This window comes from Neofelis nebulosa, chromosome 6 (assembly GCF_028018385.1).
Source record: "Neofelis nebulosa isolate mNeoNeb1 chromosome 6, mNeoNeb1.pri, whole genome shotgun sequence".
Classification (NCBI taxonomy): Eukaryota; Metazoa; Chordata; class Mammalia; order Carnivora; family Felidae; genus Neofelis; species Neofelis nebulosa.
This window is the reverse complement of record NC_080787.1, coordinates 35,479,570-35,495,388: the sequence shown is the minus strand read 5'-3', so window position 1 is coordinate 35,495,388 and position 15,819 is coordinate 35,479,570. Positions and strand designations below refer to the sequence as shown.

Genomic DNA, 15,819 nt, shown 5'->3' with positions numbered 1-15,819 from the left:
CTGAAATGAAAGTAAGAGGGGAAGATGAATTTGGTCACTGAGAGAGTAAAGAGTGACAACACGTGAGAAAATTAACCAGATGTTTGCGCTGCGGCCCCCGTGTCACCGGGAATGAAAGCAGGGCCCACTCTGTGGGTGTGAGTCTACCCCAGGCTTCAAAGAACACCCTGCAGAATAGGGTGACCAGCAGCTTCAGGTGTCTTACTGGGTCAGATCTCCGTCTAGCTGTCTTCCTCCCTACAGGCTGTCTTTGCCTTAACAGAATCTGATTTCAGTGGCCTCTTTTGCTCTGTTGTTTTGTTTTTCTGTCCCAAGTTCATGACTGAAGAAGAGGGGAGTGAGACAGTGGAAAGACAGTAGCAACCACTTTCAAGAAGTTTCTTACCTCAACGGCTTCTAAAACGGAGAAGGAGGCTCACTCCGAGAGCCACGAACCCTAGCACGAAGCCTCCGACTCCAGCCAGCATCTTGCTCCGGGCAGAATCAGACTGTGCCTCTGAGAAGAACGAACTCAGGGTCAGTCCTGTCTTCACCTGCCACAACCCCAAGGCCTTGTCTGATGCCTGGACCCTGATCTAATCCACTGTGGAGAGAAAAGGAAGAGGATAAGGCCAAGCTTGGAGCCACTATGGAGTAGGAGCAGATGTGGACAGCACGCTAATGTTTTGGGCCTCAGAGTGATGACTTCCACAGGAGGCAAACGCTGGTTTTATTCAGCCCATTAAGTCTGAGCTTATGGGACTGAATGGAGACGAAAGAGAGAGGCAGTTCCCATGTGTGAGGGCCAGTCATGAATGCAATTGCCTTTCTGAGTTTTTGCTTTGACAAGGAGAGATCCTTTAGACCTGCCCAGGGCAGGATACATGTGTGCTCGAATCGCCAGACCTTTACTGCTCCAGCAAAGATGGCGGTTAGGTTGATGAGGAACAATATGGGGTGGTGTGACCCCAATGTATAGTGAGTGACACAAGACAGAATGAGAAGCCCTCAGAGCCTGGAGTTCAGGGAGCAACTCACTCCACTCCATGGTGACAGGACCGTCCAGGCTGGGGTGCTCCACCTGGCAGGTGTAGACATCTCCCTGCTGGGGGGTCATTTCCAGCATCACCAGCATCTGGAAGTTCCAGTCTCCATTATGGATCGGGTTAGTGGATAAAACCCCAGCTGTTTCCTCCTGTCCATTCAGGAACCAGCGGACTTGAATGTGGCCGGGATAGAAATCTGACACATGGCAAACAAGCAGGTTGTGGTGCTGCAGGTGCCCCTTCTTGGAGGGGGAGACGTTCACGTTAGGCTGGACTAGGAGGGAACAAGAATCTTGTTACGACAGCTGAGACCACCAAAAACAGTGCATTTAGCGATTTTTTTTTTTTTTGCCAAAATGACTTCTTAGATGTTAAACGTGAATCATATCTATTAAGGTATTTAGAGGCATAAGATGGAGCACATAGTAGGAAAAACAGAATGAAACATTCAGTTGTTCTAAGAATGACCTTGTCATACCCAATAAAGAAAGAGCAAAGAAGAACAGGAGAGGGTCAAAGTTGGTGCTAACACTTTTGCTGGAAATGTAAGAGACAGCAACTAATATTTTTTTGATCAGAAATGTTTGAACAGGCTATGCCTTGAATTTACATTTTCTCATCTTGTTCAAAAGGATGTATAATCTTGTCAAATATTATCTCGGAATCAGGATATAGTCAGTCAATAGATTTCCTTTGATCTTGCAGTCTGATATTTTCATTAAAAAAAAAAAGTCTGGGGGCGCCTGGGTGGCTTGGTCGGTTGAGCGTCCGACTTCAGCTCAGGTTATGATCTCACGGTCTGTGAGTTCGAGCCCCGCGTCGGGCTCTGTGCTGACAGCTCAGAGCCTGAAGCCTGTTTCGGATTCTGTGTCTCCCTCTCTCTGACCCTCCCCCATTCATGCTCTGTCTCTCTCTGTCTCAAAAATAAAATAAAAAACGTTAAAAAATAAAATAAAAAAAAAAATTAAAAAAAAAAAAAAAAAAAAAAAAAAAAAGTCTGTAGCCAGATCCACAAACCTAGTGTTCTTCGCTCTTTCATGTTTGATTAGCAGGGAGTCTGGCCCTTTCCGCACTGATCTTGGCTCCTGTGCACCATGACGGGCTCTGAGCCCGGGTGGGGTGGCCTCCCCAGGGTGGAGGGGGGGGGGTCCCCTCTCCTCTGCTGCCCAAGCCCACCCCTTCCAGAGTCGTCACCTTCCCACCCGCCCGTCACCTCTGCGTTGCAGCGTGAAACCCTCGTCCAGCTCGAAGTTGTGCTTGCACACCGTGTCCACGGCGCTCCGTCTCAGCTCCAGGAACTCCTTCTGGATGTTCCAGTTCTTGGCAGTTTCTCGGCCCAGCTCAGACTCCGCCACAAACACCCCCGCGGCGCTGTCACTGTCGAACTGGATGAACAGCTCTCTGTTGTACACGTATTGTTCCAGGAAGCGGTGTGTCCCATTCAACTCGTAGCAGACACTCCGCCTCTGGTAGAGGTAAAGCTCTATGAGGAGTAGACTATGAGGTTAATATCAGAATGGATAGCTGAGTGTGATAACGAATAGGGGGGGTGAGGAAGCATTTCTTGAGCAAATTTGAATCACAAGGCAAAAATAGAATGAAAGGAATGACATTAAATTTCAATACTTCTGTTAAGCAAAGTGCACCACTAAGAAGTTACTAGGGAATAGGAATAGACTCGCCATGCCTACAGTTGACATGGGACTCATATCTAAAATATATAAGCAACTCCTAAAACACAAGCAAAATAAAGGACTGTGATAGAGAAGTAGGTAAGGAGCGGGATGGGGATTTGTAGGAGAGGAAACTTGCAAGGCAGACTGCGGCTCATCAGTGGAAAGAAAATCGAAAATTCAGAAGGAAATGAGACTGAAATCTATCAGACTCAGAACAATTAGAGAGTTAGATAGTTCCAAACTGGTGGCTGGGGGTATGGAGAAAACTCACATATTGCTTCATGGAGTGTAGCTGCCTCAGATGGTCAGAATAGCACTCAGGGGACACTCGGTCAAACTGAAGAGATGTATGTCATATGACGCAGCACTCCCACAACTTGTTAGACATCAAAAATGTTCACACAGGCCCATAAAGGGACAGCTAGGGGCTGCTGCTGGCTGTGGCAGTATTTGTGAAACTGAGGAGTTGGCAGAAATCAGTCGGTGTGATCATCCCTGGGACAGCAAATACCTAAACTGTTGTCATGTGCACCGTGGAATATTATGCAACCCTTAGAAGAAACCAAATGATTGTACTCTTAACTCTCTTGTCAGATCTTATGGTTATTATGCTGAGTGACAGAAAAAGAAAACAATATACTTTATAACATTGTGTAGGAATGTTAAAAATATAGACACATGGGGGGCACCTGGGTGGCTCAGTCAGTTAAGCATCCGACTTCAGCTCAGGTCATGATCTCACGGTCCGTGAGTTCGAGCCCCGCGTCGGGCTCTGTGCTGACAGCTCAGAGCTTGGAGCCCATTTCAGATTCTGTGTCTCCCTCTCTCTCTGCCCCTCTCCTGTTCATGCTCTGTCTCTCTCTCTCTCAAAAATAAATGAACATTAAAAAAATATATATATATATATATAGACACATGAGAAATACATATTTTGAAAGAATGCATAGGAACAAAAACTATGTAGGAAACCCATTAGAATGGGTGGGTGTGGGGCGCCTGAGTGGCTCAGTCAGTTAAGTATCTGACTCTGGATTTCAGCTCAGGTCATGATCTTGTGGTTCATGAGTTTGAGCCCCATGTGGGGATCTGTGCTGACAGCTCAGAGCCTGTTTGGGATTCTCTCTCTCCCTCGCTTTCTGCCCTTCTCCCACTCTTGCTTACTCTCTCTCTCAAAATAAATAAATAAACTTAAAAAAAAAGAATGGGTGAGTGCATTCTCTGTGTGTTTTAGAATCTTATCACAATGATCACATTAGGGACACTCAGACAATGTGATTTTTTTCCCATGTCTTATCCTGTTCTTTACACTTGAACATTTTAAAGCAAGTTACTCTTTTGTTTGTATCTGTATACAGCATCTAACCTTAGTCTTAGTAAATACTTATGAATCAGAGAATGGGCAGATAATTGATTTTGTTTTTTTACATATGTTTCCAGTTTTATTGACATATATTTGATGATAAAAAACCACATGGGGTGCCTGGGTGGCTCAATTGGTTGAACGTCCGACTCTTGATTTCGGCTCAGGTCATGATCCCAGGGTTGTGGGATCAAGCCCCACCGGCCTCCAGGCTGAACATGGAGCTTGCTTGGGATTCTCTCTTTCTCTCTCTCTCTCTCTCTCTTTCTCAATCCACCTCCTCTCCCCCTCTTCCCCACTTGTGCATGCTTTCTCTCTCTCTAAAATTTAAAAAATCATGATAAAGCTTGATGGCCTGATACACGTGTACATTTTGAAATAGTCACAAGCCAAATGGCATATTCACCATCTCATATAGTTACCAGTTACCTTTTTTCTTTTTTTTTTGTAGTGAAAACACTCAAGATCTACCTTCTTAAATTTCAAGTACACAATACGATACTGTCAACTATAGACACATTGCTGTATGTAGTTCTCTAGAACTTAACTCATCTTGCATAACTGAAACTTAGTACTCCTTGCAAAATACCTCCCCATTTTCACCTCCCCTAGCCCCTGGTAACCACTTCTATGGATTTGACTATTTTAGATTTCACATACAAGTAAAATCATGCAGTATTTGTCTTTCTACATCTGGCCCGTTTCACTGAGCGTAATGTCCTACAGATTCAGCCATGTTGTTGCAAATGTCAGGATTTCCTTCTTGTTAAGAGGCTGAAGACTATTTCGCTGTGTGTATATGCCACATTTTCTTTATTCATTCATCTGTCCATGGACATTTAAGGTGTGTCCGTATGTTGGCTATGTGAATAATGCTGAAGTGAACATGGAAGTGCAGATATCTCTTCAAAATCCAGATTTCATTTCTTTTGGATATATACCCAGAAGTGGGATTGTTGGATCTTGGATCATATGGTAGTTCTAATTTTACTTATTTGCTTACTTAATTACTTAATTAATTTAGAGAGCAAGAGAGTGTGAGCAGGAGAGAGGGCAGAGGGAGAGAGAGAGAGAATCTTAAGCAGACTCTATACTCACCGGACTCTGGGATCATGACCTGAGTTGAAATCAAGAGTCGGACACTCAACCAATGGAGCCACCCATGCACTCCTATTTTTAATTTTTTTGAGGAGCTTCCATACTGTTTTCCATAATGGCTGCACCAACTTATATCCCCACCAGCAGCGTGCAGGGTTCTCTTTTCTCCACATCCTAGAATCATTAATCTTCCATCTTTTGATACTAGCCATTCTACCAGGTGTGAGATGGTATCTTATGGTGGTTTTGATTTGCATTTCCCTGATAATTAGTAAAGTTGAGTACTTTTTCATATACATGTTGGCTAACTGTATGTCTTCTTTGGAGAAATGTCTATTCAGGTCCTTTGCTGGTTTTTTAATCAGTTTTTTGTTTGTTTGTTTTCTATTGAGTTACATGAGTTCCTGTACTTTGAAAATAAATTTAGTAAATTTAGTAAGTTGCTTGTTAGTTTAATGCAATTTTGTTTGTCTGTTTTTGCTTGTTGCCAGTACTTTTGATGTCCTGTCCAAAAAATCATTGCTCAAACCAATGTCAAGAAGGTTTTCCTGTATGTTTTCTTCCAGAAGTTTTATAATTTCAGATTTTACATTTAAGTCTTTAATCATTTTGAGTTGATTTTTATATATGGTGTGAGATAAGCATCCTATTTTATTATTATGCATGTGGATATCCAGTTTCCTCAGTATCATTTATTGAAGACTATCTTTTCCCCATTGTATGTTCTTGGCATTCTTGTTGAGTATAAGTTGACTGTAGATGTGTGGATTTATTTCTGGGCCATTATGGTCCACTGCTCTATACGTCTGTATTTATGTCAGTATCATACTGTTTTTTTTTTAAACTTTATTCATTTATTTTGAGAGAGAGAGAGAGAACAAGGGAGGGGCAGAGAGAGGGAGAGAGAGAATCCTAAGCACTAACAGCACAGAGCCCGACATGGGGCTGAACCCCACAAACCCTAAGATCATGACCTGAGCTGAAATTAAGAGTTGGATGCTTAACCGACTGAGCCACTCAGGCACCTTAGATTATACTGTTTTTAAAAAAATTTTTTTTTAACTTTTTTAATTTTTGAGACAGAGAGAGACAGAGCATGGGTGGGGGAGGGTCAGAGAGAGGGAGACACAGAATCTGAAACAGGCTCCAGGCTCTGAGCTGTCAGCACAGAGCCCGATGCGGGGCTCGAACTCACAGACCGCGAGATCATGACCTGAGCCGAAGTCGGATGCTTAACCGACCGAGCCACCCAGGCACCCCATAGATTATACTGTTTTAATCACTGTAGCTTTGTAATATATTTTGAAATCAGGAAATGTGATGCTTTGTTCTTCTTGCTCAGGATTGCTTTGATCATTCAGGATCTTTTGTGATTCCATATGAATTTTAGAGTTATTTTGTTCTATTTCCATCAAGAATATTATTGGGTTTTTTTTTTTATTTTTTTTTATTTTTGGGACAGAGAGAGACAGAGCATGAACGGGGGAGGGGCAGAGAAAGAGGGAGACACAGAATCGGAAACAGGCTCCAGGCTCCGAGCCATCAGCCCAGAGCCTGACGCGGGGCTCGAACTCACGGACCGCGAGATCGTGACCTGGCTGAAGTCGGACGCTTAACCGACTGCGCCACCCAGGCGCCCCTATTATTGGGGTTTTGAAAAGGATGGCATGGAATCTGTAAATCATTTTGGGTACTATGAATATTCTTCCAGTCCAGTCTTTTTTGATTTCTTTTGCCAATGTTTTGTAATTTCCAGTGTACATGTCTTTCACCTCTTCGGTAAAGTTTATTCCTAAGTATTTTACACTTTTGGTTGCTATTGTGAGTGTGATTGTTTTCTAAACTTCTATTCAGACAGTTCATTGTCTGTGTATAGAAAGGTGATTGATGTTTGTATGTTAACTTAATATCTTGCAACTTTACTGAATTTTCTGAAAAGTTCTAATTGTTTTTTTGTTTTTTGAGTCTTTGGGGTTTTCTGTCTATATGAGCTTGTCATCCACAAACAGAGATAATTCTACTTCTCTGTTTCTGGTTCGGATATCTTTTATGTCTTTTTCTTGTCTAATTGTTCTGGCCAGGACTTCCATAACTATGTTGCAAAGAAGAGGCAAGAGTGGATATCCTTGCCTTGAACCAGATCTTGGAAAACTCTCAGTTTTTCTCCATTGATAAGGTAGGCTGTGGGCTTTTCATATATGACCTTTACTGTGTTGGGTTTGAGTTCCCTCTATACTTATTTTGTTGAGAGTCTATTGTGACTCTCACAAAATTGTGAATGGGTGCCAAACTTTCTCAAATGTTTTTTCTGTGGCTGTTGAGATGATCATGTATTGTTTTTCCTTTTTGTTTTATTAATGTAGTGTATCGCACTGATTGATTTGTTTATGTTCAACTATCCTTGCATCCCAGGGATGCGTCCCACTTAGTCATGGTGTATAATTCCTTTAGTATGCTGTTGAATATGGTTTGCTTGTATTATTTTGAGGATCTTTAAAACACTTTTACATGTTTATTTATTTATTTTCAGAAAGAGAGAGAGAGCATGAGCATGTAGGGAGAGGGGTAGAGAGAGAAGGAGAGAGAGAGAATCCCAATCAGGCTCTGTGCTGTCAGTGCAGAGCCAAACATGGAACTCAAGCCCACCAACCATGAGATCATTACCTGAGCCAAAACCAAGAGTTGGATGCTTAACCCATTGAGCCACCCAGGTGCCTCTCTTTTGAGGATCTTGAATATATATTCATTATAGATATTGGCATGCAGTTTTCTTTTCTTGTGTTGTCTTTGTCTGGTTTTGTTATCAGCATAATGCTGGTCAACAAAGAGTTGATTATACATTACTGGCTGCCATTGGGGGTCCACAATTGTCTATTGAAGGAGTCTTTAAATTGCAGCTTCTCTATGTGACTTAAAATGTATCATCAATGGAAACTCCAGAATGAATTTATGGCACAACTTCCCAGACCACAGAAATGAGGGCAATGCGGCACAGTGGCAGAAGTAAAGGATGTTTGAAGAGCATGTCAACACGAGGCTCACCATGTCAGTTCAGGGTTGAGCTCGGGGAGCCCAGCTCCAGATGAAGCTTCTCCTTCTGCTCAAGACCCTCTCCGAGTGGCTGTCAAGGGGCCTTAACAGGCCCTCCTAAGAGTCAGAGAAGGGTGTGTGTGTGTGTGTGGGGGGGGTCTAGCCATTGTCTCTGTCACTGCAGAGATGACTAGAGTTGATTTGGGTGGTCTCTTCAGAATCCTTGTCCTTCCTCAGGGCTCCATGTGTCCCAGTTTGAAGTTGCTCAACTGGTTGCTCAGGCAGGGAGGAGGAAGAGTAGCCTCAGGAGCCACCACACAAGCCTCAGGGAGCCCCATTCTACTTTTAGTGGCTGTGCCACAGGAGCACTTCATTTCTCTCAGTCTCCTGAGCCTGTCTTCTTGCTCTATGCTCTGCCCTCTCAGCCTCTGAGCCTCTGGCCCCATCCAGTTTGGAGTCTGTGATATCTATCTTCTACCTGCCCTGCCTGCTCTCCTCCCCCACATCCAACTCCATTCCCTGTTCCACTAAGAGGTTTCCCCACCTGTTTTTCCATCAGAACACAGTTCTGCTAGTTCTCAGTAGTGGTTGCAATGCTTTCTTTTTTTAAAGCAATTGACTTAAAAAATTTTTGATGTAGTCCCAATGGTTTGTTGTTGCTTTATTTTCCTTGCCTCAGAAGACTTCTCTAGAAAAATGTTGCTATGACTGTTGGTGGGAATGCAAACTGGTGCAGCCACTGTGGAAAACAGTATGGAGATTGCTCAAAAAATTAAAAACAGAAATAGTAAAAAGTTAAAAATAGAAATAAGAATCTACTCATTGCATTGCATACCCAAAGAATATGAAAACACTAATTCAAAAGGATATGTGCACCCCTGTGTTTAATGCAGCATTGTTTATAATAGCCAAATTATGGAAGCAGTCCAAGTGTCCATCGATAGATGAATGGATAGAGAAGATGTGGTGTATAGATACAATGGAATGTCATTCAGCCATAAAAAAGAATGAAATCTTGCCATTTGCAATGACATGGATGGAGCTACAGTATAATGCTAAGTGAAATAAGTCAGTCAGAGAAAGACAAATACCATGTGATTTCAGTCATATATGGAATTTAAGAAACAAAACAAATAAACAGAGGGAAAAAAGAGACAAACCAAGAAATGACTCTTAACTATAGAGAACAAACGATGGTTACCAGAGGGAAGGTGGATGGGGGGATGGGTGAAACAGGTAAAGGGGATTAAAGAGTACACTTATCTTGATGAGCACTGAGTAATATATAGAATTGCTGAATCACTATATTGTACACCTGAAACTAATATAACACTGCATGTTAACTGTACTGGAGTTAAAAAAATTTTTTTTAAAGTAAAGCAATTGACTTTCTTTTTCCCATAATGAGATCTTATTTTCAAAGCAGACAGATGTCATACAAAGGGTCTCTCAAAACTGTCTTGTATGTGTACTTGAAAAGTATCACAGAGTTTGTAAAACTCTTGAAAACATCTGAATTTTCTAAAGTAGAGCTAGAAGAGTTCTGGCATAAAAGAAATCATCTTTTCAGAATAGGACATATTAAGACTATGTAATTACTATAGGATATAAGGAAGGCAATGTGGTCAGGGCAGTAAAGATGTCCACAGACCAGCTGTGTGGCCTTGGGCAAGTAATCAACTTCTCAGAGTCTCAACTTTTTTACCTATAAAAAAGGATGTTGTTATCATTATTATTTTTTTACCTTGAAGGACTACTTTGATTTAATTTAAAACTCAATAAAATGATATAAATAAAACCTAGAGCATAGAGTCTGGCCCTGGTCACTGGAGGCTGGAGCTCTTCCCCTTGTCAAGCTGTGATGGGGTAGATTATGTGGAGACAGAGAGAAACGAGGGACAGAGCCTGGTTTGTTCAGAATGGCTCAAAAGGAGCTGCCCTTTGAAGCACGACATTAATGCTTGAAAAGGAGCTTTTATTAACTTAATGCTGATAGTTTTTCTTTCCACCTCTTCTTTCACTTGGGAAAGGGAGGCAGAAGAAGGGGAGTAAACAAAAGCTTAAATCCCCAGGTGTCTTCTGCTGCCCAGGTGTGTGGTAGGCCAGAGTCCCAGGGCCTAAGTGCCAGGATGGAGAATGCCCTGAACAGAGGATGTTTCAAGCGGCTCTTAGAGCTCCTGTTTCATCCATGAGTCGGATGCTTCCTTTCTCCACAATTTTCTTCATGATCCAATAGGCACTAGTATTTTCTCAACAATCTCAGTGTCACCCAGGTCCCGTTAAGCGAGGTTCTCCCCTTTTCTCTCTTTTTATTTCTGCTCTGTTGGAAGTTGAGGAAACCCCGAGGAATTGGAAACATATGAAGGAAATGGAGGAATATGCCCAGGCCCATTGGGTCCAAGTTTCCCGGACTCCACGTTTCACCCAGCAGTGAGTTCCTCAGCATCAAAACTGTGCCGAGAGCTCTGGGCCCACCTGCTCCCACCCCCCAGTGGTCTCTCTTGCAGGGCAGGGAAATTCCATTTGTTCCTCTTATGTCTGAACCCACTGGCTTCTCCACCTCACCCCACCCCTCCCACCACCCACCACTCTCTGTTCACTCCAAAGCAGACCCCAGACCTGATTTCAAATGTACTCATATCAACGTCCACCGCTATCACTACCCACCACACCAGAATGGTGATGCCTCTCCTCTCACGTCCTGTGGGACACTGTCCCATCTCACCAGCTACTTCCACAGCCCCTCTAGCAGTCTAGGATTCTCGTTTCTCCATTTCTTCTCTTATGTGCAAGCACACGTGTATGGCTGAGATGCCCTGTCCAACTCTCTGTCCATCTGAGTCATAAATGTCTGAATTTTTCTTTTCCCTCTATCTGAGAAATGGGTATATTGGGATGGAGTCTGAGCAGATGGATTTGGGAGTTTCAGATGCTACTAACTCTGGAAATTGAGGAAAGAGCCCCATAGTACCTGATCCTCAGGAGGAAGTGGGGCTGGCCTTATGGATGGGGATGAAGAGGCTGAGAAATTTTAACATAAACAGATTCACCTTTCTATCATACATGGTGGTGAATCAGAACTAGAAAAGGTCATTTCCTGTTTCTCACTTCTTCTCTGGCTCTGTCCTGATGTGCCCTGACCTGACTCCTGATGTGAGGGACAGCTGCAACTGGTATCCTGCTGGCCTTAACCATAGCTTGTGCCCGTCACCCTCTTCTGCTACCCTGGCCAACAATGGTCATGGAATGAGGGTTCTTGCCTGGTTCTGCGGACCCTTCCACAGAACCTACCAGCACCTAGGTTCTGGAGCGCCTACCTGGAGCACTGATTCGATAGAGAGATCTTCAGATTGTGGACAATGCAAACTAACCATAATTTCCCCTTTCTGATCTTTGATGTTGAAATGCCGTTTTGATGATCCCTCTGTGAGAAACTTGTCCCTCCAAATCACTCCAGATCACCAGGTACCATTGTCCCTTGATTTCCTTTCCTCTCTGGTGAGACTAGCAGCTTTGCACGATATCAGAGCCCCAAAGCCTTCCTCAGGGAGTGGGCCCATATGGAAGGCCCCCTAAGATCATTTCCCTGAGGGAGGTTCTCCAAGAATAGCAGCTCTGCACTTACCTGGGGTGTCTCTGCTCTGAACCAAAGGGGAGCTCAGCGTCATCAAGGACATCATGAGAGCTGCCATCCCCGGGGCCCCAGGGACCCTCAGGACCACCATCCTGGAGCCTGGGAGAAAGAATGGGGGCTGAGATATTTGCAGTCAGAGCAGTTCTCACTCAATGGGATATCAGAGAGGTTGGACAGCCTTCTATAGCCTCTGGGAGTGGCCAGATTCTGAAAAAGGAACCAATAATCAGGAATTGTCACTCACCCAACAGAAGTTTGGGGCAAAGCACATGATTCTTTAAGGTGTAAGATTCACTGAAGACAGTATAAGGAGAGAGATTCTCATTTTGAGCAACTGGCTGAGCCATAAAGCTTGATTATTTTATATGTTTTCCTCCCTAGGAACATCATTCCCCCTCCATGGTGAACACCATCCCCTATTTAAAATAAAAAAATCAAATCATCTTCCTCTTAATGATATTGTTTTGAAATATGTCATTGAAGTTATCTTGTATTTTTTATGGGTAGTGACTTTTGTGAATGGATAACTTTTCTTTAAAACTTCATGTTGATTCTTAGTATCGTACAAGAATTCATTTGTTATCAAATGATATTATGTGTACCATTTTATGCCTTTGATAATTTTTATATATACCTTTGGTAATTTTGGAGGAATTGTTTGATGTTTCCAGGCAGATAAGCAGAAAGCAAAAAATACTTAATTGCTTCATTTCTAATTGTTACTCTTTTATTTCCTCTTCGTATAGAATGTGGTGATATAAGGCACCTTTATTTAAATGTTAAACATTTAAATGTTACTATTAAGGACAAATTCCCTAATCATTTCACGTTAAGTCTAATGGTACATCTTTCTCTGACGTGTTGTTTTATTATAGAGGGGTTTGGAGCTACAGTAAAGGAGGGTGGATCTACAGAAAGTTCCTCTGGTGTTTATTGTTAAAATTACAGAATTTATATTAGTGGAGCAAATAATACATTGCATTTGATAAAGAATTTCATGTGTTCTGAACTAGTCCTGCATTGTAATAATTAACATTTCTTGATCCCTTACTATGTGCAAGGCTTTAAGAGATCCACAAATTCTGAGTATCATCCCAATTAGATTTCACAATAAACCAATGACATAATAATTTCCATTCTACATGAGAAGCAGTAAGTCACAGTGGGTTTTTAAAAAAAGGCAGGAAGTAGCAGAAAGGGCCTGATGCTTTGCTATAATGTATCAGGAACAATTTCCTAATAGAAAACTTAAATAATTTTATCTGCTTTTATTCAGTTCATCAGCACTTTATTTAAGGACTTAATACATTAGTTGGAAATTGTATTTGTTTTGTCATTGTCTTTTTAGGTTGTGTGTTCTGGGGGAGTATATTTCAGGAACAATCTGTATTGTTTGTTGGGATTATTTGGTGTTTAAAAGTTACCAAAAGTATATACATATGTTGAACTGAAAAAAAAAAAAAAAGAATGGTCTTTGATAACTTCATTGGTCTATTCGAAACTCTCAGATCTGTAACTTTCTGAAGCATTTTATATGGATGCTCCCATGTCACCCTCACAGAATTACTGATACACAAGTGCGACCATCTCCATTTCAAAAATGAAACTGTGGCCCAGAAAGGCCAAGTAATTTGTATAAAGTGGTACAGTTACTTCCATGCCTTATCTGGTATAATCCAGAGACCCTTAGTCAATCCCCTTTTTACTTCTAAGATCTACAGAACTGCTGAGAGGAGAAAATACACACCACACACCTTGAGTGACTGCCTGTACAGCTCCCAGGACTAATTCTGAGTTCTGGGATCGACAGTCTAACCTTCTAAATGGTTAACACACTGCTTAGGACTTGTGCTGTCCCAGAACACGTCCATGCAAGGGGGATGGTGTTCACCGTGGAGGGACCTTAAGTAGGATCCATGCCCAATGTGGGGCTTGAACTCACAACCCTGGGATTAAGAGTAGCATGCTGTTATTGACTGAGCCAGCCAGGCGAAGAGGAAGATGGTTATGATGTCTCTTCCATAGTTTTCTTTCTCTTATTCCCAAATCCCACATAGGTTGGGACTTTCCGGGCCACCTTCATCCTGACAGCTCTCCCACTCCCTCTCCCAGTGGTTCTATCATTTTCTTTCCCGGCCAGAGATGCCTCTTCTGACATTTTCTGGTTGAGCTGTTTCACCTCCACCCCTTCTCCCTCAACGGGATAGGGAAGTAAGTCCTGGATTCAGAACTCCGCCCTGCCCTGCACTACCTCATTCTCTCTTCACAGGCTGGTTCACAGCGGTCACTGCAGATGCACCTTGAAGACATAAGGTGCCAGACCCAAGTCATGATCCTGTGTCATCTCCCTGGCTGCCCTTCTGAGTCCCCATGGAACTGGGGCCATCAGGGGTGAGTGCTCTGGTGGGCCAGAGAGGGTGTGGACTATAAGGAGATTTGTAGCCCACAGGTGCTGTTTTCTCTCCTGTTTCTCCCCTTCCTTCTTCTTCCTCTTGTATGAGGTGTTCTGCTTTTTTCTTTCTGACAGCAGCAAGAACCAGTGTTTATTGAACCTGACCAAGTGCCAACTCTCATTTCATTTTCACAACAGCTTTTGCAGGAGTGCATTTATTATTCTCAACCTAGAAATTAAAAGGCAGAGAACATGTCTCATGAGCTCCATGTCACAGTGTGGATGAGTGAAGAGCCATGGCTCTGTGTCTTCTGGACAATCTGTGTGTCTCTCTTAAATTTCAGAGGTAAACTTCTTGAAATTGGAGTCTGGAATGCCTGTTTTGGACTTTCCCCTGCTTCACTCAGTCCTCAGCCCACTGCATTCTCCCTTTTGTCTCCTCACATCTGATGCTGCTCTCAGTGGGGCCACTAGTGGTCTCCCTACAATGAAAACCAGTGGTCACTTGTCCGTGTGGATCTTACCTGTGTCACTAGTAATATTTGCGACATGACCACTTCCTCCTTCCTGGAATTTTTCTCTTGTTCTTTGTCTTGAGGAGCACACTTCTTCCTTGTTTTCTTCCCACTCATTAGTCATCTCCTTTACAGACTCTTTTTAAGAACATTTATTCAAGTGATTTCTACACCCAGCGTGGGGCTTGAACTCATGACCCCGAGATCAAGAGTCACATGCTCTTTCAACTGAGCCAGACAGGTGCCCCCAGCCTCTTTTTTGAATGTCCATATTTGTTGCCAGGACGCAGGACCACACACTCCGACCCTACTGTGATGACTTTGTACACTTCTTGGGTGACTCAACCCAAGCTTTTAACTTCACCTACCATGAGGACTCCTAGTCTATGTCACCGGCCCAGTCTAGCCTGAGATCCATCCATTATTTCAACTGCCCTCAAATCAACTCCAATTGGTCACCCAGAAATTCAAACTCATTATGTCCCCCAAAGAACACTTTTTCTTCTCTCAACCACTTCCTTGTCCTTCATTACTTTTTCAGTCACTGATGCCACAATTCTCCATGTTGCTTGGATATTTTGGACTCCTGCATAGCCCTATTTCCACCACAGTACTTACTGAGTCCTGTGGCTTCTTATCTCTTCACTGTCATTCAAATTCATCCTCTCTTCTTCTTACCCCATGTTACTACCCTATCTACACCCTCATCACTTGCCACCTGATTGCTGAAGAGTCCTACTGGTCTTGCTTACAAACGAGCCTCCTCTAATCTATCATCCTTATAGCTGCCACCTTCATGTACAAATCTGATTGTGTTACTCTCTGAAGACCCCTCAATAATTTTCCAGGGGGCTCTGGATCAAATTCAAACACCTGCAATTATCATACAATGCAGGTCCTAAAGTAGGCTCTCCATATCCTCCGAGCTGCCGTAGCACCCTCCGGCCCTCCAAGAAGTCCCATGCCTCTCTGCTCCTACGTCTCCTGCTAGAGACACCACTTCTCTCTGTCTCTGCTAACCTCGCATAAAAACCATCTCTAGGAAGCCTTACTTCTATCTCATTTTAATGCTCTCCATTTGTTCCCAAG

At 43.0% G+C, this 15,819-nt stretch overlaps 1 protein-coding gene across 1 annotated transcript in view; it reads right to left on the bottom strand.

Moving 5' to 3' along the window:
- Positions 1 to 15,819, bottom strand: part of LOC131514017 (HLA class II histocompatibility antigen, DP beta 1 chain-like) — a 37,948-nt gene that overhangs the window by 978 nt on the left and 21,151 nt on the right. Inside the window, exons 4-7 of the mRNA XM_058733519.1 lie at positions 11,815 to 12,030; positions 2,239 to 2,508; positions 1,018 to 1,299; positions 386 to 496 (exon numbers count right to left, since the gene is read on the bottom strand). Of these exons, the coding sequence (XP_058589502.1) occupies positions 387 to 496; positions 1,018 to 1,299; positions 2,239 to 2,508; positions 11,815 to 11,914 (762 nt within the window). The 5' untranslated portion in view covers positions 11,915 to 12,030 and the 3' untranslated portion in view covers position 386. The remainder of the gene's footprint in view (positions 1 to 385; positions 497 to 1,017; positions 1,300 to 2,238; positions 2,509 to 11,814; positions 12,031 to 15,819) is intronic.